The sequence below is a fragment of the Euleptes europaea genome, chromosome 6 (genome assembly GCF_029931775.1).
Source record: "Euleptes europaea isolate rEulEur1 chromosome 6, rEulEur1.hap1, whole genome shotgun sequence".
Lineage (NCBI taxonomy): Eukaryota > Metazoa > Chordata > Lepidosauria > Squamata > Sphaerodactylidae > Euleptes > Euleptes europaea.
In genome coordinates, this window is record NC_079317.1 from 82,066,036 (window position 1) to 82,091,316 (window position 25,281).

Genomic DNA, 25,281 nt, shown 5'->3' on the forward strand with positions numbered 1-25,281 from the left:
AGTCTCAGAGGGAGAAGCAGCAGAAACACATCACCCATATTTGAAGGGAAAATTCTCAGAATGTGCACCCAGACATCTGTGCAATACTGTACTTACAACAGAAATTTAAACATTCAGCTTTTAAAAAATCCAATATATTATTGTGTACATAGGCAGCAGCAGTAACTGCTTAGCTGCCACATTTATCCAATTATCTATATTTTGGCACACACAACGTTATAATTCTAGTTGTACACAGGACCACACACCTGAGCAAAACATGAAGAGGCATTTGCTGAATCTTCTTCAACTAATTTATATTCAATATTTTACATAACATCATAGATTTTACAAACCACAATAAGGTAACTTTTCATATTATTCGTAAGTGAGAATTCCACTGTAAAATACACAACTCACAGTCAACATTCCACTTGATGCTCCTTGGAGGGAGTTTAAGGGTTTCATTGATCTTTTCAAGTACTGTCTGCAGCTTCTGTTTCTGAGCTATTTCTGACTGCGTTACTTCAGCAACGTTGAGTTTCTCACTCTCAAGCTTCTCTGAAGTGATAATGGGAGAGAGAAAAAGCAGTGTCTACACCTCGACTCCATGTACCAAGTGCAATGTGCGGACTTTCTGTTCCATATACCACAATGGGTTTCCTATAGATAACTAGTCTGAAGTTTCAGAGTAACTACTGAAAATTCTTCAGCTTGCCTAGGTACAGCCATTTATTTTTCCAAGACAAACCTCTATTTTCTTAGGGAAGTACAAAGGTATCAAATAAGCTCTTCTATTTAGTTTGCCTAAAGTAATGCAAAGTATGATAAAATCACAACAACGTTACATGTTATACCACCTGGAGCATTTCAGTTATTTAAAGAGTTATTATCAATTATCGAAAGTGTGTTGCTTCCAGAATGAGAATCTTAAATCCAGATAAACTCAGTGATAACTACCGACCCATCAGCTTGACGTTCTAAAACCTTTCCAGGTGTGGACAAATAATCAAACAGTCAATCCTTGAGTATTTAGAAAAGACGGCTGTGATTACTAAGAACCAGCATGGGTTCCTCAAGAGGTCATGTCAGATTAAACTTATCTCCTTTTTTGAGAGAATCACTAGTTTTTGAATCAGAGGAATGCTGTGGGCACAATTAATCTTGATTTCAGGAAGCCTTTTGATAAAGTTCCACATGATATTCTTGCTGACAAGTTGGTAAAATGTGGTTTGGATCCTACCACTGTTAGGTAGATTCATAACTGGTTGACAGATCACACCCAAAGAGTTCTTGTTAATAGTTCCTCATCCTTTTGGAAAGGAGTGACGTGCCTCAGGGATCTGTATTAGGTCCTGTGTTGTCCAACATCTTTATAAATGATTTGGATGAAGGAATAGAGGGGATACTCATGAAATTTGCAGATGGCACTAAATTTGGAGGGGAAGCACATACAACAAAAGACAGAATCAAGATTCAGGATGATCTTGACAGGCTGGAAAACTGGGCTAAAATTAACAACATGAATTTCAACAGAGATAAATGTAAAGTTTTGTATTTAGGCAGGAAAAATGCATAATTATAGGATGGGGGAAACTTGTCTTGGCAGTAATACATGGGAAAGGATCTAGGGGTCTAAGTAGATAATACACTGAACATGAAACAGCAGTGTGATGTGGTAGCCAAAAAGGCAAATGAAATTTGGGCTGCATCAACGGAAGTATAGTGTCCAGATCATGCAAAGTGATAGTATCACTTTACTCTGCTCTGGTTAGGCCTCACTTGGAATATTGTGTTCAGTTTTGGGCATCACAGTTTTAAAAGGATGTTAATAAGCTGGAATGTGTCCAGAGGAGGACAACAAAGATGGTGAGGGATCTGGAGACCAGTTTCTATGATGAAATATTGAAGGAGCTGGGTATGTTTAGCCTAGAGAGGAGACAACTGAGAGGTGATATGATAGCTATCTTCACATATTTGAAGGGCTCTCATATAGAGGATGGAGTAGAGTGGCCTTCTGTTGCCCCAGAAGGGCAGACCAGAACCAACGGGCTGAAATTAAATCAAATCAAATTAAATCTGGCTAAACATTAGGAAGAACTTTCTGACAGAGAGGTTACTTAGTGGAACAGGAGGTGGTAGGCGCTAATTCTTTGGAGGTTTTTAAGCAGAGGCTAGATATCCAGCTTACAGCCATGCTGATTCTATGACTCACTATTAATTTAGGCAGATCATGAGAGGGAGGGCAGAAATGGATGAGCCAGTGCTCAGCTCTTGTGGCCCTTTCTTATATGCCCCGGGTAATGCTGATCACCACTTTGGGGTCAGGAAGGAATTTTCCTCCAGGCCAGATTGACCCAGGGATCCTGGAGGGTTTTTGTGTTCCTCTGGGCATTCAGCAGGGGTCACTGGTGGAGGCGGGGGGAGGTAGCTGTGAATTTCCTGCATTGTGTGTGTGGGGGGTTGGACTTGATGACCCTTGGGGTTCCTTTACAGATCTGTGTTTCTACAATGCATCATAATACAAAATAGTCAGCTTCAGAAACCTTTTAAGGTCTTAGTGTGCATAAATAGGAGTGCAATACAAACATAGGAAAAGCTGTTGCAAGAATTTTTGTGAAAACAAGGAGTCTGCAAGCATATTGTTAAAAGTGGAGTAGGCATTGATATTAAATGGATGGGTAAGACCAGATGTTTTATGTTACTGCCATACCATGAAGTTGAAATGGGCTACAATACTACTGAGGGCTGTCCAATGGATAAAAGAGAAGGAACAACAAAGAAAACAACAGGTTCAAAGTATGGGATGAACAGACAATATTCTTAGCCTGATCACAACACCACTAGCATCATATGTAATAAACAGGAAAGATTTGTCTAGCTAGGAGTAATATGAAATGGCAAGTAATATAAACTAATAACCCTTAATGTCTTAAAGGCAAACAAGTGTCCCCCCCGTCTCTAACTATGTGTGTGTGTATTTCCTTACCAAAGAGTTTTTGCAGTACTTGGCCATCATACAGGTCCTCAGCCAAGTCTTTCACAATGATGCGTTCTCCTACCAACACATCATTAATCCAGTCAATTAACACCTGCGCAAGAGATAAAAAATTAGCAATATTGCACATGTGCATGAGCACACAGGCTATTGGAAACAAGAGTAAATATTCAGAAAACAGATCACCAAAGAAGCAATGAATAACAAGTTGTAGATACAACATTAGAATAAAAATTAGAGAAAATATACAAACCACAGGGATTAACATGTAAGAATGAGGCCTTGTATGCATATTACAAAAAAGGAAATTAGTTTTACCTCAAGGTAGTTGCTATTCATCCCCACATTATACTAGAGGTAGGTTGCAATTACTCTCTTGCTTACATAATGACTGTAACTTGCTATTGCTTTAAGAAAGGTTTGCAGCTACCTAGGAGACATACCAGTTACCTGCAGAGATAAAGGACTAAAACGTAATGACTGTAATCCAGATCACAGCTAAAAGCACTTAAATCTCATTGCACTCAGTAGGAGAAGCACAGTTAATTGTGAGATGAATCAAAAGCTTAATTGATACTATACAGAGGTGCTTTGTAATGTCCACTATATATGACCTCCGTGAGTACTAACTTTTTGAAGGACACACATTTCTACAAACATACTGGAAATGATCCCTGGGTGGTGACTTGTCCAGTTGTGCGGGGTAACGTTCAACTTGTTCAGTCTGAGGACAGGATTTTTGGAAGTTTGAGACCAACTCCTAAAGAAACCTACTCTGGACCCAGGACAGCTGAATAACTACCCACAAGTCTCAAATGTACCATTCTTAAATTAAGTGACTGAATGCATACTGGCAGGATAACTTCAAGGATTTCTCAATGAAGCAGATTCTTTGGATTAATTCTAGTGTGGTTTCAGGCCTGATTATGGGACTGACATGGCCTCGGTCACCCTGGTGGATGACCTGAGCTGGCAGATGGACAGGGGGAGTGCGACCCTGTCAATTCTCCTAGATCTCTCATTGGCTTTTGATACCATCAGTCATGATATCCTTCTAAATCATCTGTCGGAGCTGGGACTGAAAGCACTGTTTTGCAGTGGTTTCAGTCCTACCTTGAAAGTAGGTCTCAGAGTGTGACGTTGGGGCGCTGCTGCTCAGCCTCGTGGCTTCTGGGGTCCTGCAAGGTTCCATCCTTTCCCCCTTGCCTTTTAACATCTATGTGAAGCTACTGAAAGAGGTCATTTGGCGATTATGGCTGAGTTACTGCCAAAACGCAGATGACGCTCAGCTCCATCTTGCCCTTCCAGCGCATTCCAGTGAGGCTGTGGAAACTGCAAAAAGGTGCCTGGAGGCAGTTTTGGGATGGATGAGGATTAACAAGCTAAAATGGAGGTACTACTTGTGGGAGGAAGGCCAGATCCAGGAACAGGAATATATCCTGCACTGGAAGGGATGGCACTCCCCCTAAAACAGCAGGTTTGTAGCTTGGAGTGCTACTGGACCTAAACAGGTAGAAGCTGTGGAAGGAGTACCTTTCACCAGCTTTGACTGGTGAGGCAGCTGTAGTTGTTCTTGGGCAGAAAAGATCTTGCCAATGTGGTGCATGACCTGGTAACATCTGGATTAGACTACTGCAATGTGTTCTATTGCTATAGTAATTATGCTGTAGCTTCCTAGAGGCACCTGGTTGGCCACTGTGTGAACAGACTGCTGGACTTGATGGACCTTGGTCTGATCCAGCATGGCCTTTCTTATGTTCTTATGCCAACAACTTCATTAGTTATGACTTAGCAGATGACTATCTTATATAGATATAGCCAAAACAAAATGTCACAACACAAACGCTGAAGTGTCTCTTAACCATGTGAGGAAATGGAATAGGTAAGATACTCCCTCTCACAAATACTGAAGAACTCAGCTGGGAATGCAGATGGGTGGGAAATTAGGCAAGGCTCACTCAAAACTAGAGCTGTAATCTTCAAATCCTCTCAAATGAGCCAATGATCATTTGGTTAAAAGGTTATCAAAGAGATGAGCATTCGGGGCGGGGGGGAGCCTTTGAGGGCTTTGAAAAGGAGTCTGTATCCTGTCCATTGGCCTTATATTGCTTACCTTGGTCCCTAAAGTTCAAATCTGAAGTGGCAGAATGAAAAATTACATTTACTATATTTTGTTACAAAAGAGTTTGCAAGTCCTTTCACAATTACCTTCATCAGCTCCTGTAGTTTTGGATCGTTTCTCGAATTGGGATCAATCATTGTTCGGACTTCATTTTCCTCTTTAGTAAATGGAAGAAAACAAGAGAAACGCATGTTACAAAAAATTCACCTAGTGTTCTGATTTACTTCAGAAATTTAGGTTGAGGGTAAAAAAACTTATTTCAGGTTACCTAGCATAGTATCTTCAGGATCTAGTTCAAAAGGAATTGGGCTGAGCGGTAAGTTAATAGCATTTATTCCTTCTTCTTGTAACTCAGACACTAGGAGGGGAAAAAAGAAAAATTAGTGGCATGTCTTCAGTCAGCAATGAGAACGTGAATGTAAAGCTTTATTTCCACATTAATCTCAGCTGCATAATAATATAATCGATTGTAAAAAACACAAGCCTGGAAAAGGAGGGAGTGGCCTTCTACTCCTGAGCAAATATAAATTGCAATGCATGCAGAATGCCACTCTGGATCTCCTTGGTTAGCATAGCCCTTGAATCTTGCGCTTATCTCTCTGTAAGCTGATCTTTTACAATTTTGTTGTCACTGGCAAAAAACCCCAAACAGGTAATTTCTGCCAGTTCTACTGTCCCAGTTTGTGAACTCTTCAGGCCTCAGTTTACGAGGCCTTTGTAGAAGGCCTTTGAAACAAAATCCCACAAATTCAGAAAACCCTCAGCTCTCAGAAAGATGGCCCATGAAACAGACTTTCAAATCCATTTTCTCTGCCACAGGTGGAACAAACAGTGCAACGCATTACAGCAGGAGTCCCCAACTTTTTTGAGCCTGAGGAAACCTTTGGGATTTTGAGAAGCTGTCACAGGAGTCAGAGCCCAACCGAGGGTTCTGGTACATCCCCACCCTCTCGGGTTTGCCTTCCCATCTAGTGGTTATTTATTATTTATTTTTTTCCAATATTTTTAAGCCGCCTTTGCACTCAGTCAGGGTCCACAAGGTGGTGAAGATAACAAATATTAAACCATTTAATGTTAGGCGCTGCATGAAACAGGATGCTGGACAAAATGGACAATTGGTCTGATCTAGCAGAACTGCTCTTACAGTCTTACCTACTACAATTTCTTTTGGAAAGCAAATACAAATCTCTCAAGTTTTCCAAGAATAAAAAGAATTCATATCAAGAATTCACATTTCCCCTTGTCCAGCACAGCTGCCACCCATTGCCTTATTCTAAGTAACAGATTAGCCCTTATTTTACTAATATTGTTAGTTATATTCTTAACACACATTTTACCCCATTTTGAATTATGGTTATCTGGTTGAAAAGTTTCATCCTGCATTTCATACCATGTCATTTTTGTCTGAGTTAATTATCTACTATAATTATTTTCCTACTTTTCCCCCTTTCCCCTTTTTCCTTTCTGTACCCTGAAAAAATTCAATAGAACTATTAAATAAAAAAAGAATTCACATTTTTCTAAATTTGAGCACTGAGAAAACAGGAAATGAATGTTTTAGTTTATTTTTAAAAAACATTTATTAGCTACCTTTCTTCCATATAGAGCTCAAGGCAGTTTACAATATTGATAAAATCTATTAAAAATTAAAAATTGCAGTTTAGGACTGCTACTAAATTATCAAAGGCAGTCCTAAATAAAACTGTCTTCAACTGCCTCTTAAAGTTTGAAAATGAGGGGGCAAGGCACGCCTCCCTGAGATTGTTCCATCATTGTGGGGCTGCCACTGAGAATGCAGGAACAGATCCATGTCCAGGTACACATTCACCACCTAACAGTAGTTACATTTGTAAGACATTTCCATTCACGGTAAAGGTTCACAAAGCAACTTAACATAGTTAACAAAACAGAACATAAATGAATGAGATCAGTAGCTTGGCTTTTATGTAGCCTATTTACTTGTCTTGTCTACATAAATATAAGCCTTTAGTTCAGACTGGTATTAAAAGGCGAAAGATTTATACAATCTGAAGAGAAACCAGAGTATTGGTATTGTGAAACCAGACTGGTATTGTGAAACGTCTAAGTCTAAATTTGTGCGCCCACTTAAGAAATTCTAAACCAGTGGCTCTCAACCTTTTTTGCTCCATCCCCCCCCTTTCACCATTGTTCAGAATACAATTTCTCCCCTTCCCAAGATAGTCATAAACTTCATTGAATGTAGCAGAGTCAATTAAAAACAAACTACAATTTTACAGATTGTACATAATCTACAGGACATCACACTTTCCCCCTGGAACCCTAAAATTCCCCCCTGGGGGGAATTCCCTCCCTTGTCGAGAGCCCATGTTCTAAACAAAGAATTTTGTGCAGAAAGCTCTACTTCCTTAAAAGAACCTGAAACCATCATGCAAGACATATGGTAAAATATACTTAGTAGTCTTTCTGGGGCTTCTCTTGGGGCAAAGGGTAGTGCCCTCTACTTAGGGTGTAGATTTTACAATTATGTGTCCAAAGCACAGATCATATCCAAACCATACATGGGCCAGGGGGCATGTCCAAGAACTACTATTCTGCTTGGACTTAGCACGTTCCATGCCCGAGAGGGTGCTACCCTTGAGTCTAAAAAGCGACAGTAGTTGACAACTACTACAACTGATGTCCTCCTTAAAGAGTTACCAGGTACCATCACTCTTAGAAGGGATATCTGGACACAGCCTAAACAGAGTACTGGGAAGGGGACAGTGCATGTTTCAGTGTGAATCTACCTGTATTGTAATCTATTTATTTATTTGAATTTCTATTCTATGTGGATTACATGGTATATTAAAAGCTATCATAAGAGAAGAGAAAACAGCCTTACATCAAAGGGTAACATTCTCCCTAATCCATTGCATAATTAAATTAATCATGCAAAAATTATCTCTAGTGAATCAATTCTATTTGATACTGCTGACTCAAAGGCAGCAAAACACAAAATTATATACATGTATGCTTGCTAGAACATTTATTTTTAGCCTGGATAAAGCCTTTAATGAGATGATCCAGGAACACAAGGTCACAAATCTACACTGTGGAATCTAACAAGTACTTTAATAACAATACCTACAACTACTCGAAGTCGGTATTAACTGATGATTCAATCTAAAGGCACAAATACAAATGCCCACAATATTTATATTGGCTTAATTCCTTTAATATACACAAACCTTAGTTTCATGCTATGATTTCTAGACTTTTTCCATTTGTCATTATATGTATTTATTTTTCCCTAGATCAGTATTTTCAAACTTTTTTTTTACCTTGGAGGAACCAATAGGTCTGGTCATGTAGCCCCAACACATCTGTAAGCAAAGTTCCAGATATGTTTGTAGGGTTGCCAGCTCCGGGTTGGGAAATACCTGGAGATTTTGGGGTAGGGCCTGAGGAGGGTGGGGTTTGGGAGGGGAGGGACTTCAATGCCACTGAGTCCAGTTGCCAAAGCGGCCATTTTCTCCAGGTGAATTGATCTATATCGGCTGGAAATCAGTTATAATAACAGGAGCTTTCCAGCTAGTACCTGCAGGTTGGCAACCCTATATGCTTGAGTTAATCGTAATATCAGGACTATTTCATGCCACAGTCAGCTGCTGACCTCCCCCACAAAAAAGATACTAGTAAAGAAAAGAAGTTTATTTGAAGCCTGAAACTAGCAGATAAAGTAATTTAATTTTACTCCATGAATTATCACAGAACACACCCTACCAAAAGGCAGGAAATTGGGTATAGAATGTCTGGGATTTAATTTGTTTTATTTTTATTTATTTCAAATGTTTCTATGCCACCCTTCCGCCCAATGCTGGGTTTCCCAAGGTGGCAAACATTAAAATCTTCCAGCCATTTAAAAGCATACACACACTATAATCACATAAACATATAAAAACACACACAGAAAGGTCAGATTTTTCCATTTCCCGCAAGTAAGGAGACAAAATACACGCTTCAGGACTGGTAGCTACAATACAACTTCTCTCTTATTCTTAATCTCTCCCTCTTGCTCTCACTATAGCCCAGTGGTTCCCAACCTTTTTTTGACCAGGGACCACTAGGACTTTTTTGTTCGGTGCAGGGACCCCAAGGTTCAAAATAAAAATTCAGGGAATTTGAAAATAAACTTTAATCATAACTGTTAGTTAAACATTAAACTTAGAATTATATTTGAATATATATATATATATATATATATATATATATATATATATATATATATATATATTATAATAGAGAACTTTTAATTGAAAATATTAATTTATTATGGGTTTATAACTTTGTTTCGCGGACCTTAATTTAGTTCTCGCGGACCCCTGGGGGTCCATGGACCCCTGGTTGGGAACCAGTGCTATAGCCCATAGTCCCCACACTCTTCCTCCCACTGGGGGCACAGAGGCAGCAGCAGAGGCCAGAGGAGGCACAACCTACTGGGCCAAAGGCAGCAGCTGCTCCAGGACAGGGTGGGGTACTGCCAGGGATGGCAGTAGCAGCACGATGGCCCCATCCAGAGTGGAGGGGGTGTCATCTGCAAGACAGTCTCCCCCACCAAGCAACTACTGAGCACAGCAGCAGGGGCCAGGAGGTTTGCCAGACCAAGGCGTTGGCTGGGGGCACAGCTGGCAGCAAGGAACATTCCAACCCAGCTGGGGTGGGGCAAGGAAATGATCTTTTTTAACAGGATACCTTTTAAAACAAACATATTGTGACTAGCCCAAGGTAACCCAGCTGGCTTCATGTGTAGGAGTGGGGAAACAAATCCAGTTCACCAGATTAGCCTCCACCGTTCAGCTTTAAATCTTTGCACTGGTTATCTGTTTGTTTCCAAGTTATTGTATCTCATAGTGGTGTAGTGGTTCCAAGTTATTGTATCTCGTGTGGTGTAGTGGTTAAGAACAGTGGTGGACTCTAATCTGGTGAACCGGGTTTGATTCCCCACTCCTCCACATGAGCGGTGGACGCTAATCTGGTGAACCGGGTTGGTTTCCCCACACCTACACAAGAAGCCAGCTGGGTGATCTTGGGCTAGTCACAGCTCTCTAAGTCACTGCTCAGCCCCACCTACCTCACAGGATGTCTATTGTGGGGAGGGGGAGGTGATTGTAAGCCAGGATGATTTTTCCTTAAGTGGTAGAGAATGTCAGCATATAAAAACCTCCTGCTCTTCCTCCTACTGAAGGTGCTGTTGACTATTAGGGCTGAGAGAGTTCAGAAAGATCTGTGACAAACCCAAGGTCTCCCAGCAGGCTTCATGTGTAGGAGTGGGGAATTAGAGTTGGGAATTAGAGATTAGAGTCTGCCACTCAAGTGGAGGAGTGGGGAATCAAACCGGTTCCCCAGATTAGAGTCCACTGCTCTTAACCAATATACCACACTGGCTCTGTTGGATCTGCTGTCTTAATTTTTACCATATGCCACTTTGGGTCCTGACATGAGCGTATCCAATAAGCAATTTAAATAAATGAATATTGGATATAAGAAAGCATGAGAAGCCAATGAAACTGCTGTACACCAGTTGCATTTATTTTTAAAGCAGCAGTTCCTTGCCTACTTTGAAAGTAGCTGATCTCCCCTACATAGGAAAAGTCAGGTGTTGCTGAAGGACACCAGATGCATTCCCTAAATCACGTAAATGTGTTATGCATTGTTTATTGTGTTGCAATGTATCTGACATCTATTTAGAAGTTCTATATAGATGTGACCATGGACTTCAGTCTATGCTTACAGTCACAAGAATGAAGTGGACCTTTTTAATGAGTGAAAAATAGAAAGAGAAGCAGGTAATACAAGTAGGAAATGGAAGTTTCACTTTTGAGAAGAATCACCTTCAAATATCAGAAATGCTCAAAGATAGAGTCTAATCCTTGAGCATTTCTGATATCTGAATCCATTCTTCGGGAGTCAACATTTATAACTAGATTGTCAGAACCTGTTGATGGTTACATTGAGCCCATGTCATCCAAATAAATTGAATGTGCTACTTATCAGTATTTAAAAAATTCATTAAAATGTACCATCTATACTCAGTGATAAAGAGCAATCCAGAATTACCGGTACATAATGAGAAAAACTTTTGTTTCAAAAAGCTTGATTGATATTAGTATAATTGCTTTCTCAGATACAATGCACCACAATATTTTATTAGCATTTTCAGACATCTATGTACATTACATTCAGATTTCTACAACAACAAAATAATAGATTGTGCATGCTGGACTCCAATACAACTAAAAAGTACATGTATGCTGAATTCTGACATACTGTAGTGTTGCAGTATTTCAGTAATGCCTACTTTATGAATCATCCAGCTGATATGCCATTTTGGCACAATTTATTTAGATATTCCAATTTCATTTTGTGTGTTGTTCCTTTTCTTTTATGCATGAAATACTCATAGATTTTTCCAGTTTGCAAATGACCATAAGAGCAGCAGCTGCGGCTGAATCATGAATTTCTAGTGGCCTAAAGGCTTATATTGAGAAAATGGAAAACTACAATTCCCCCAGACGCTCAGATACAGATTTAGTGAATGCCTGAATTAGCCTCATGAGGAATGCCTTCTGCAAGAGTAGCAGCGCAGCTCTTTGACACCAGTTGGGAATACTTTATGGAATGCTTAGCACAGATGTGATTACTAAACTGTCAGTATCCAAAGGTAGCTTCTGAATTGTTAGGAGGTAATTCCTGTTTATTATAAGAAAGAAAGGAAGGAAGAAGGTGAAGAGTTGGTTTTTATATGCCGACTTTCTCTACCACTTAAGGAAGAATCAAACCGGCTTACAAAGACCTTTCCTTCCCTTCCCCACAACAGACACCCTGTGAGGTATGTGAGGCTGAGAGAGTTCTGAGAGAAACCATGACTAGCCCAAGCTAGTCACCCAGCTGGCTTCATGTGTAGGAGTGGGGAAACCAAACTGGTTCACTAGATTAGTCTGCCGCTCAAGTGGAAGAGCGGGGGATCAAACCCGGTTCTCCAGATTAGAGCCCACCACTCCAAACCACCACTCTTAACCACTATACCACTCTTAACCACCACTCTTAACCACTATGTTTTACTTGTCTATTTGGTACTGGTTGAACACAGAATATATAACGGTATAGAAAATAATATGTAAACGTCATGGCTTATATTTACAGTGACCTCGCACAGGCAACTGGCATTTCCACTTGTACACATGTCTCTGTGTTTCTGAATTCCACCAATTTCCCCCTCCTGTGTCGCATTGCAGTGTTACAGAGCATACCCCAACACTCAATGGGGGCTTTGGGGATACTGAGAAAGCTATAGTGGAAAGAAGAGCAAGAAAGGTCTGCTGTACGAGCTGAACGTAGCACATGTTTCCTTTGATCTAAACCCTAATACTAACATATAAACTGAGTTATGTACTGTTGAGAGCTCACGTGCTGTAGTGGTTAGGGTGTCAGACTAGAACCTGGGAAACTCAGGTTCGAATCCCTGTTCATGCCATGGAAGCTTACTGGGTGACCTTGGGCCAGTCACACACTTTCAGCCCTGACCCTGGCTAGTATTTGAATGGGAGACCTCCAAGGAATACCAGGGTCATGACACAGAGACAGGCAATGGCAAATCCCCTCCCTGTGTCTCTTGCCTAGAAAACCCTACGGCAGGCTTGTCCAAACTGTGCCCCCTGGGCCACATGTGGCCCAGGACGGCTATGAATGCGGCCCAACACAAAATCGTAAACTTACTTAAAACATTATGAATCAGCTATTGTTAGTGTTAGTGTATTTTATGTGCGACCCAAGTTAGTGTTCGTGTGTTATATGTGTGGCCCAAGACAATTCTTCTTCTTCCAATGTGGCCCAGGGAAGCCAAAAAATTGGGACACCCCTGCCCTATGAGGTTGCCATAAGTAAGCCGTGACTTGACGGCAACCCCCCCCCCATACTGTTATTTTAAAAAGGAAGATTGGATAAAGAAGTCTAAAGAACAAAATAATAATAATAACAATAACCAGTAACTTGCATATAGAAGGTGCTTTTAATTTCTAAAATGCCATTTCTTTTCAGGAGGCTCATACTAAGGAATACTATGGACTAATGCAAAATGAAATGCAAATCAAAATAAGCAGAATCCTCATGCACACACTAAGTCTCGCTTTACTTATTACAGTTGCATTACAAAGGCTAATATCCCATCTAAATGCTTGATAGCAGCAGCAAAACAACAGGCTCATACGCTGACGAGACACAAGTCTACATTTTGAGTCAAGTAATGAAGTGATACAGCTAACAGTTAAATGTTTAAAATGTGTGATTTGATATTAAATATTGACTTCACAAAACCTCATAAACATAGTTGCAATGGAGCAGATGGCTTTTTATGGGGGCGGAATCAGTGGAAGCAGTTATCTCCAAAACATAAACCTTACATTGTTAAGTGATAACTCTCCGTTTGTTCTCAGAGACCTCATAAATGCAGAATAATATAAAATAAAATTGAACAAGGATATGTTTACAATTTAAAATGTTTTTTCAGGAAACCATCTGTAGCAGATCACCATCCCTCATCCATTAACTGCTGACTCCAAGCCAATCACTTGTAAAACAGAGTATGCAAACATGCACCACTCTGATGAGGATGCATTAGTATACATTCTCCAGAAAGCACCCATTTTCTTTGGCAGACTCATTTCTCTGTTAAATAAAACATAACTAGAAATAGGAAAAAAGAAGGGTGAAAATCACAATCTAATTGCCTTGTGTGTAATACAAATTAAAGGCCTAATATTTTAAACGTCTCAACTGTCCAAAGTTGTTCAGTAAAGCTTATTTATTGGCATCTGGCTAATCATCACCTTTCCCCACTTTTTGTTAAATAGGGCCAATACATATTACGTCATTGATTTAAAAAAAGGACAAGGACCAAATAATATATACACTATTCACTCATTCTGTGGCTTGCAAACATTTTTAAAATATACAAATGAGCTTGTGGGGGGGTGATTAGCAACTTAAATAGTTCTTCTTCTCTTCCCCCAAGGAATCCCCCAAGAGAATTGTTGTGATGGTATGAGATTAGCATATGAAGATATTTTGAGTAACAGAAGTACCTTACTTAGTTGAAAGAGCCTAAAATTCTTAATGCCTCACTGACTTTTGTACAAAAGGGGATGCAAACAAGCATTTCCATATGAGGGAGATATTAATATTACTTATAGGAAGTCCACCTAGTCCAAGAAATTAATTCACAACTTTCTAAAGACGTTGGTCCAGAGTTTCATTTGTCTACGATCTCTGGTAGAATTCCACAGCAGATGGCTATACAAGAGAAATAGGAGCTGTTTTTGTTTGTTCGTTGCAAATGGCAGCTAATCGCTTTTTGGAAAAGGAGAACAACACGGAAACAGAGTCCGGAACCTTTTTCTCCTTCGCTCTTTTTCTTGCTGAAAAAAGCCGCGTGTACTCTGGAGAAAACAAACACAGGTTCCTATAGTTTTTCTCCAGTGGATGTAAAGGCAGCTACAAGTGAAATTTTCACAAAGGAAAACGAAAGGGAAAGAAAGTCCCCCCCCCCCCAGGCACTCTCTCTCAGCCACAGAGTTCTTATCATTGGGAGGAAAGGCTTTTACAATTAGCATTGAAGGAAATACACCATTCCCTTTTCCACATGGATTATATACCCTGGATTTGGGGCTTTTGGGAATTTTTCTTTTTGTTTTGCTCCCCATTCCACTGAGTGCATTTGTGCACCTCTTGGGTTTACCTTGTCTTTTCTCCGATCTTACCCAAACTTGCTTTGCTGCAAAGTTTTGAGAAGGATTGCAGCAAATCCTGGATGGCTGCCACATGGCTGAGAAAGTTTGGATTTCCCCCCATCTCAGTCACTTGGCAGCCATTTCCCTGGTCCCAGTGCCCATGGCAACCATTTTGCCCCACTACGGCCCCTCTTATTGCAGAGCTATGCCGTTCCCCTTACACCACGGCAAGGAAAGAGGCTAGGGACTTTTTTGAAAAAAAGAAAGCTGGGAATTCAGAGAATCAGAGTCACCTGTTTAATAAGTGAGTTTAAAAGAGAATGAAAAAGCCATGGTGGTGTGTGGGACAGCCACTGATGGAAGACTGGGGCAGCAAAAATGCGGGGGAAACTGTCATGTGGAAGCCCCGTTGCCACTACACTGTATCAGCCATTGCAGCAGCAAAGGGGAAAACCAGTTCCCATGTGGAAAACAACCATGATTCTCTGAAGAACATAGTTTACTTCACTGGGATGAATTTCTTCTGTCCTTGTTCTCTGAATTATTTACCAACAATAATATTTTTACAGCATTTTTTTCAGAAAAAAACTAAAAATTGGTACTCAAAACTATTCTAAATCACCAAGTGTGAGTTTCTCTTCTAGATCATAGAATCATAGAGTGGGAAGGGACCACCAGGGTCATCTATTACAACTCCCTGCGCAATGCAGGAAATTCACAACAACCTCCCCCACACACATACACACCTTCAATGACCCCTACTCCACGGCCAGAAGATGGCCAAAAAAAAAAAAAAAAAAACCAGGTTCTCTGGCCAATCTGGCCTGGAGGAAAACTGCTTACTGAGCCCAAAATGGCGATTGGCACTACCCTGGGCTTGCAAGAAAGGGCCACGAGAGCCAAACATTGATGCAAACCTTCCTGCCCTCCCTCTTATGACCTGCCTAAGGTCATAGAATCAGCATTGCTGACAGATGGCCATCTAGACTCTGCTTAAAAACCTCCAGGGAAGGAGAGCCCATCACCTCCCAAGGAAGCCTGGTTCCACTGAGGAACTGCTCTGTTAAAAATGAAAAACTCCCAACTGCATTGAGGTATTCTACTATGGATAAGCAAGAATTAGTCTGAGGAAGAAAAGTTCGAAATGGGGAGAGAGCCGGCAGCCCATCTTTGATCTGTTTACCATGAAGGAGGATTACAGATTAAATTGGTCATTGTTAAAAATTAATCTTTGAGAAAGATTACAGAACGGAGAAGGACTTTTGATTCTTGAACACATGAACACATGAAGCTGCCTTCTACTGAATCAGACCCTTGGTCCATCAAAGTCAGTATTGTCTACTCAGACTGACAGCGGCTCTCCAGGGTCTCAGGCTGAGGTCTTTCACATTACCTATTTGCCTAGTCCCTTTAACTGGAGATGCTGGGGACTGAACCTGGGACCTTCTGCGTGCAAAGTAGCCCCTCTTGCCAAGAGTTTATCTGTGAAAGTGATGTTCACCTCAAAGAAGGATTACAGAATAGAGGAGGACTTTTGACTTCTGTGAGACCAGTAATATATACATCTTTGGTTATTTACCAACTTGTAGATGGGTGTTAACTTGTTCCAATAACTTATTAAGATGATGTAATTAGTTTTTGCCCTACAGCCAGGTACTTTATACTTTGTTTACACTTTTGGTGTGGCTTAGCTACTGTATTTTTTGTCATAACCTTTTTAATGTCAGAAAAATCAATCCCAGTGATCCCAGAACTTCTCATCCAGCACTACTACATAACCCAGTTTGCCCTTGATTTTGTTCTACTTAAAGTTACAAGGGTAAGCTGAAATAGATTTCGTACTGATTTACTTGCTAAAGAATTATCATGACATGAACTTTTTTGTGAACTAGAGCCCACTTTATCAGATGTGAGAAGTGTATCCTGTATCGGTAGACACATCCAAGCGTGTGTAAACATAAAATTACAAAATTGGACACATGGCTGTAGAGAGTAATATTGAGAGGCACAGCTTGTATGGAAAAAAGGAAGAAAACTGCTCCTGCTTCTTTTACACAATTATGACAGCTTCTATAGACCTGATCCCTGTGCTCATAATATACCACTTGCCAAAAGGGTTGCAGCATTACTTGAGGAAGCGACAGCAACAACTATCATCTTTGTGTGTGTGTGTGAATTGTAGGCAAAATTGTAGGCATTTTGTACTGTGCAACCCTATTACCTGCTCAGAAAAGCCCTTTTGAATAGTTCAGTTGTGCATAGTTTGTGGAAAGTCAGGTGAGTGGGAGCTTTCCTTATCTCCTTGGGCAAACTGTTCCACAAGGCGGGAGCCACAATGGAGAATGCACATGTATGGGCAACTGCTGATTTTGCCCATTTCAGGTATCAGTAAAACTGTCTTATATTTTTAAAACCATTGGGCAAAGAATAAAGAAAATAATACTCTAAAAAAAACCAGTGTTGAACACATGAACACATGAAGCTGCCTTCTACCGAATCAAACCCTTGGTCCATCAAAATCAGTATTGCCTACTCAGACTGGCAGCGGCTCTCCAGGGTCTCAGACAGAGATCTTTCACATCATCTAATTGCCTAGTCCCTTTAACTGGAGATGCTGGGGATTGAACCTGGGACCTTCTGCATGCCAAGCAGATGCTCTACCACTGAGCCACAGCCATCACAAATGTTTTCCACCTTGTATAACATAGGGACAATTACTGTAATTTATTATGACATCCAAAACTAAAGGTATCTTAAGAAGTAGGTAGGATAAATAGTTTAGGGAGCTTAAAATCATTACCACACCACAGAGAGCTCATGCTTTTGCAAGACTGAAAAAGACTTGTGGTCAAAGATCTGACTATTTGAAAATCAATTCAATATTTGAAGTTCAGCCAGTTGCTCTTCCTCCCTGGAATGTGTTCAACCATGAGCTTCCCAATTCTTCTCCATTTGTTCTCAGACCCCACGTGAAGTTTTCCAAGCTCTGCTTTATTTCTACTAATTCTCAGCCTTGTCCACTCCCACTTCCCCCCAACCTCCTGCCACCTACATGACATCTAGAGACTATTCAGAAGAGGGACATTGCTTGCTCTGTTATGATTTCTTCACCTATTCTAATCTCTGGACTTTTTGACCCTTAGATCCTCCGCTTCTTGGGTTTGGTTTCCACTTTCCCCAAATACCTCTCTCTTCCCTTTCCTCTTTCTTGGGATAGGAGCTCCTCCTTATGCCTGGGACCCAATTGGCACAGTCTAATTTACTATCCAGTCCTTCTGAAGCAACTGAACTGACTGTCAAAATTCCATCAGCCGTTCCAAATTCATAAATTGACAGAAATTTAGGAAAATGCATAGGCAGAGTTCACAGGGGAAAGCCTGTAACTTAACAGAAACACCCTCAATCCTAACTAACTCCTAGGGTATAATACTGCCCCCACTTGTGTACCAGTCAACTCTGCTAGTTTTAGTGGAATTTAAGCTCATGTAATTACAACCATAGCACTTTAAGAGCCAGCATGGTGTAGTGGTTAAGAGCAGTGGTTTGGAGCGGTGGACTCTAATCTGGAGAACCGGGTTTGATTCCCCACTCCTCCACATGAGCGGCAGAGGCTAATCTGGTGAACTAGATTCCCCCCCCCACTCCTACACCTGAAGCCAGCTGGGTGACCTGGGGGGTAGTCACACACTCTCAGCCTCACCTACCTCACAGGGTGTCTGTTGTGGGGAGGGGAAGGAAAGGTGATTGTAAGCCAGTTTGATTCTTCCTTAAGTGGTAGAAAAAGTCTGCATATAAAAACCAACTCCTCCTCCTTCTCCTTCTAATGTGTATGCTGGTTTAAGTACTTTTACTTTTCAATATCCACAATATTGTTACTACTAAATAAGTCAGATATAAGTGCTTTCCATGCCATTGCACAGCAATAATCTATAACAAAAAAACTTCAAATAAATAATTTCCAACTGGGGAGTGCCATTTGAACAAGCATCACACCTTAATTCCATAAATACCAATCTTTGCATGCAATCATTTATAGTAAAGGCTCTTGAACACAATTAAATACTTTCCCCAGCACTCATATTTGGAAAACTAGTCCTTATAGTATTATCGAGGAAGATTATTTCAAGTCACTGTTAAAGTAAAGAAGATCCAAATTTAATGTTACTCAAGTTAGAGAGGCCGTGCTGCAATACCAATTTAAAAGAGTTTTGAATAAAGACTTTTGGATAGGTTGTGGAAATACAGACCCTATCATTTGTGCTGTTTTTCAGTTCAATTATTGCTGAGCTGAACTCACTAAAATTCATATCCAGTGAAAAAAGAATCAAGCCTTTAGCACATTAGCTGAAGTTATTGACCTCAGCATTACCCGATCACCACAATGCAACAGATAACAAATAAAATTTAAAAAACTTCATTAATCATTTGAGAAACTAAAACTGTAGCAAACAAATAGGAGCATCACTACTGAAACACCTGAATGCTAAAGACAGATCATCAGGCAATTAACCCAAATCACAGTTTAGCAAGGGCTGCAACATTCCTTACCTTTGGGGCACAATACTCCACATCCCATTGTATGCTGTCCAAGCCCTCATTTTACCAGCACGAGGAGAACTGGCTAAAACATCCCAATTTTGAAACAGTGCTTTCTGCTGCTGACCTGTGCAGCAGTGCTAAGCATTCAAGTCTGTTTCTCAACAGAATGCTCAAATGCGTATTGCAACTCTTAGCTCAATGTATCATAGTACAACTGCCTGCCTATATAATTTAATATGATGCCACAGGAGACTCATAGACCATCTGCAAAACAAACTAAGTTTGCCATTCCCCATCTAGGCAAATTTCATTCTGGAAAGCCTAATGCTTCTGAGACACACAAAGCAACACTGTTTGTCCCGTCAGCTTATAGAATTAATGTTTTATGATGGTCCAAAATAGTTGTTGCCACAAGAATGGTGATGGGCCCAGATCCCTTGTAACGCAGATGCTAAGGAAGTTGTGAGCAGTACTGGAACAAATTCCCCTTTACCTCAAACCACATTTTCACTGACTGATCAATATCTGACAAGAGTTTGGGACTACTACGCTGCAGATGTTATATACTTCACTACTTGATCGCCTGCCTCTTCCTAAGTCCATTCTTTTCCTCAGCCCCGTTTCCTTTCTCTGACTCTTACTGCTTCACCCTCGCTCTGCTAATGTGGCCCCACATTTTAACATATATTTGATACCCTGAAAGCAACATGCAGCAAATGGGCACTCAAGCTATACCCATCACACTTCTGCCTGTCGGTGAAGGCTGGCTGGTGGTGAAAGGCTCAGCTGTTTAGGTATCCTCAGGGGAAAGGAAGACAGAAAGAATTGGGCTTGTTAATGGGTCTATGCAGGGCTGGAGGCAAAATTTAAGGGGTGTTGCCTACAAAGAGCCCTATAGGATTGGTTACAGCTTCTGTGCTGTTCGAAGGTGGTGAGGCAACACTAGGCACTGATTTGCACCAACATTACTCTGTCTTCAGATTACATCCCTCTAGACAACCCCTCTTCTTCCAGTCCCAAAAGCACATTTGAAGTAGCTTCCTGACATGACACAAGAACAGTGAGTGGGAAAGGAGTGGGAGAGTCTATTTCTCTATGTTTCTCCACCTTCCCCTTGCTCCTTCGGTGCAGGCAACAGATCTCAGATCTGTATAAGCCAGGGGTGTTTGTTTGTTCTGCCAAATATGTGCTGTATAGACAAAGTCATAGCTATCTAAAGCAGAAGGGTGACTGTTGTCCACTTATGCTGTCCTGACTACATCTGAATGGGGAAAGACCAGACGGCAGTTTCTCCCCATACTAACTCTTATAGGGAACGTAACCTTATACATTAAAGCAAACAGATAAAAGGGAGTATTTCTTCACACAACGCATAGTTAAATTGTGGAACTCCCTGCCCCAGGATGTGGTGATGGCTGCCAATTTGGAGGGCTTTAAGAGGGGAGTGGACATGTTCAGGGAGGAGAGGGATATTCCTGGCTACTAGTAAAAATGGATATTAGTCATGAGGTATACCCATTCTCTCCATGATCAGAGGAGAATGCCTAATATATTAGGTGCTGTGGAACATAGGCAGGATAATGCTGTAGCAGTCGTCTTGTTTGTGGGCTTCCTAGAGGCACCTGGTTGGCCACTGTGTGAACAGACTGCTGGATTTGGTCTGATCCAGCATGGCTTTTCTTAAGTTCTTATGTTCTAAGTAATGTAAGAATTGAGTTATGTTCAGAGCAGGAAACATGTGCTATTGCAACCTTTAGCTGGTGCATGAGACTTTAGGGGGCTGTGTAGCTCTGTTAATCGGATGCAGAACAAAAATACCCACTCCCACATGTTCTAGGAAGATGAGGGTAAGGTACACAGGAACACCTTAACAATCAGAAATGTTATGGTTTTTTATAAAACATAACGGCTTCAAGATACTAGTGAGGGAAAAGGGAGAAAATCAGCTCAGAAGTCTGAAGTCATAAGAAAACTGAACAAAACAAATTGGGAATTTGATTAACTTTATGTATTTATTTAGATTTATAGACTGCATCTCTGGAACCTGCACTGCAGCTAGTAACAGAAAACTCCCAGCAATTAAAAAAATGCAGATTTAAAGCAATATTTAAATACATACATATATTAAGTGTTACTACAGGGCCGCTGCTTGGTAGGCTGCATCAATGTGGGAAACCGGCTGTCTTCAATTATGCTATCTTACTGTGCCCCAACTTATTTTCAAACCGAAGTTACTTAATTCTGAAATACGGGTGTAAAAATTTCCACTTCCCTGCTTGTGTTTCGAAAATGAAGGGCAATTTAAGCATTGGGTCCGTTGTCGAAAACAGAAACACTCTTTTCATCTAAAGTTCAGCTATAATTCTGCTACAATATTCACCGAAGGCTATTATACTGCATTTTTACTTCAATATAAAAACACATGAGCTATGATGTGTGCTCTGTGGTGCTAAAGAAATGAGCTTTGGCTCCCCACTGAACTATTCATAGGGCCAAGCAGATGGGCATTAAGGGGGAAAAGCTACAGCAACGTGACTATCACATTCCTAATAGTGGCTCCCACCTCCAGTGTAGATTTCAGCACAATGTTAAGGATCTCTGCCAAAGGGAAAAACCATCTAGGCTTTCCCCCCAAATTAACAGAAACAATTAATCCCTCCTTCCTCTCAAAAACCTCAAAATTGGGCCATGGTCAGCACATGCATGGAAGGTCCTTCTCTCACCTCCACCCTCACCCCTGCTATGTGGCACGGTCAGGTATTTGCCAGGGGCCTGTTACGAAGTAGATATGGTGCTTCCCTGGTTCCCTGGTATACAGAAACCACGTCTCATCCACTTCTGTACTGGAGGTTTAGCACTGTGAAGGAATGCTTCGCTAAAGCAGAACTGCATTCAGATCAATAAGCTATGAGACAGCTGCGGTGTTCCAACGAAGCAGAAGACCACCAAATCAAGAGACAGTTCTAATTGCTCTACTGAAGCATCTGATGAAAAAGGAACTTCACTTGAGCTAGACAGCATCCTTCATCATCAAACAGCTGCATCCCAATTACAAAGCATCTGTGCTTGTTCTACCACCAATCTGTCTGCTTCAGTTTCCTCACACCTTGTGTATAGAAACTCTACTGATCCCTTTCCCAGCAATATGCCAGCACATTAGAGTCTATGAGATCTTCTCCCACATATTTTTTTTGGCTTCTTTCACCCAGCAATATAGGGGTATCTGTGCACATTACAAACTATTCTTGAGGTGCTGGCCTTTTGTTGTTGTAAATCTCAGTTCTTCAAATTAAGTCACAATAATATGGGGAGGGGATTCACTAGATACCTGGGGCAAATGCATCCCAAATTCTACAGGTTCCCTTTCATAACCAGCACATTAACTCATGCTCCTCCTGCATCTTAGAAGAGCTTTAGACTACCACATCCAGGATGATGATGATGATGATGGTGAAGATGAAGAGTTGGTTTTTATACCCCACTTTTCTCAACCTTTAAGGAGTCTCAAACTGGCTTACAATCTCTTTCCCTTCCTCTTTCCACAACAGACACCTTGTGAGGTAGGTGGGTCTGAGAGAGTTCTGAGAGAACTGTGACTAGCCCAAGGTCACCCAGAAGGCTTCATGTGGAGGAGTGGAGAATCTAATCTGGTTCTCCAGATTAGAGTCCACCGCTCATGTGGAGGAGTGGGAATCAAACCCAGTTTTTATATTAGTGCCAGCCGCTCTAAAACACTATACCATGGCGGCTCTTATGGATTGGCTCCCTTCAAGCACATACCAATTATATAAAGTTCCCTATCCAATTTAACAGCACGGTTATCATATTAGGGTCTACTAACCTGTGTTGGTCTTAATCAAATGCATATAAAAGCATGCTTATTTATTGCCTGTGTTTCTAAGGAAAGTGTATGAAAGCACATAAGCAAGAAACAAATACCTCGTGAGAAAGATCTAACCTAAAATTAACATACTAAATGGGGCAATAACTGCAGAGGAAAGAAAAGGAAAGCATATTCACCTTGCTGTGACCCCCCCACACACCAATAGGTCCCAATCAGTCAGCCACTCAGATAAGGATTCTTTGCCCTTCAAGGGGTACCTAGTTTGGGAACCAAAACCTTAAATTTATTCAGGGATTTGCTATTCTCAAGTATTCTACAAAAGTACTTGCACATTTGCCAGTGGCAAAGATGAATCTCATCCTTGTTTTTTAAGGCAAAGACATTTGCTGCCTTAATGAGCTTCAAAGCACTATCAGCCGAGTCTCTTCTGTACCTCAAAAACACTTGTTTAAATGCTGCAATTGACTTTGTGAGACCCTCCCCCCAAATTATCTCTTCCGCCATAAAGACAGAGGATGGAGAGAGAGAACAAAAGGACAAAGCACTATGATTAAAACAACCCATTTAATTAATTAATTTAGAATATTTGTAAGCCGCTCTTCTCCCATAACACAGGACCTGAAGCAGCTTATACATTTTGTCACAAACAATCTTAAAACAGTGTGATGATCTGAAGTCCCAGAACATCAAGACATTAATTACCGATGCCACTATTATTACAGAAATTCAACCAACATCACTCACACATCAAAAACTTGTTTCATCAATTACAAATTAGCCTCTAGAGAAGCAACTGATATTGGGGGAAGATACCCCATCACCAAAATACACTTACTGAAAGTAATTCGAAAAAGTGGCACTCTCCAGGCCAAGGTGGTAGCAGCCTCTCTCTTCCCAGTCTCTAGCAAGTAATTATATCAGCTCTAAGCATGGTATGGAGCTCTACAAGTGGGGTTGTGTGTGTGTAAAGTGCCGTCAAGTCGCAGCCGACTTATGGCGACCCCTTTTTGGGGTTTTCATGGCAAGAGACTAACAGAGGTGGTTTGCCAGTACCTTCCTCTGCACAGCAACCCTGGTATTCCTTGGTGGTCTCCCATCCAAATACTAACCAGGGAAGACCCTGCTTAGCTTCTGAGATCTGACGAGATCAGGCTAGCCTGGGCCATCCAGGTCAGGGCACAAATGGGGTTGGGAGCAGGTAATCTACAAACCAAGGTAGCAGCCTCTGCTAGTATTACAGGACAGGGAGAAAAAGATTTCTCTATCCACTTTCTCCATCACATGCATACTTCTATACATCTCTATCATGTCCCTGCCATCTTTTTCCCCCCTACATTGAACAGCCCCAGACTCTTCAGCCTTCCCTCACAGGAAAGATGCTCCAACTCCTTAACCATTTGGGTGGCCATCTTCTGTGCTTTTTCCAGCTCGGCAATAATCCTTTTTGAGATACAATTGCCAGAACGGTATACAGTATTCCAAATATACGCTGCACCTTAGATCTATACAGGGCATTACAAGTGTGGCCCATTTGTGTTCAGTTCCTTTCCTGTTAATCCCCAGCATGGAATTTGTCCTTTTCACTGCTGCCATACACTGCCAACATTTTCATCGAGCTCCCCGCTACAACCTCAATTTCTCTTTCCTTGTCAATCTCTGCTGGATCAGACTGTATCTAAAGTAGTGGTGGTAAGTGCTATCAAGTCGCAGCTGACTGATGGTGACCCAGTAGGGTTTTCCATTAGGACTTGGCAAAACTGACTAGAATGTGCTGCTTCAATGGCAACTCCCATTCTCTTTTCACACAAGAGCACCCAAGGTCATAATCAAGGTGAGAAAAAGTGTGTCTCCTACCTCTTTCAGGTATCCTCAGTCCAAGTCCATTTTTTATGCACTGTGTAGTATGCTCACTACATTGAATATAGTAGCATAAACAGTACTACTGCAACATGGGTTAGGAGAGCTATGTACAAATAGCTATGAACAAATAGGCTAGGAATGTCAGATTTCACTATCTTATTCTGGTCTACAACATGTGGGAGAATGAGGGGGA

At 41.0% G+C, this 25,281-nt stretch overlaps 1 protein-coding gene across 1 annotated transcript in view; it reads right to left on the reverse strand.

Annotated features, from left to right (window-relative positions):
- PARVA (parvin alpha) overlaps nucleotides 1–25,281 on the reverse strand; it is an 88,897-nt gene that overhangs the window by 20,759 nt on the left and 42,857 nt on the right. Inside the window, exons 2-5 of the mRNA XM_056851316.1 lie at nucleotides 5,368–5,457; nucleotides 5,186–5,256; nucleotides 2,969–3,071; nucleotides 400–540 (exon numbers count right to left, since the gene is read on the reverse strand). Coding sequence (XP_056707294.1) covers nucleotides 400–540; nucleotides 2,969–3,071; nucleotides 5,186–5,256; nucleotides 5,368–5,457 — 405 coding nt within the window. The remainder of the gene's footprint in view (nucleotides 1–399; nucleotides 541–2,968; nucleotides 3,072–5,185; nucleotides 5,257–5,367; nucleotides 5,458–25,281) is intronic.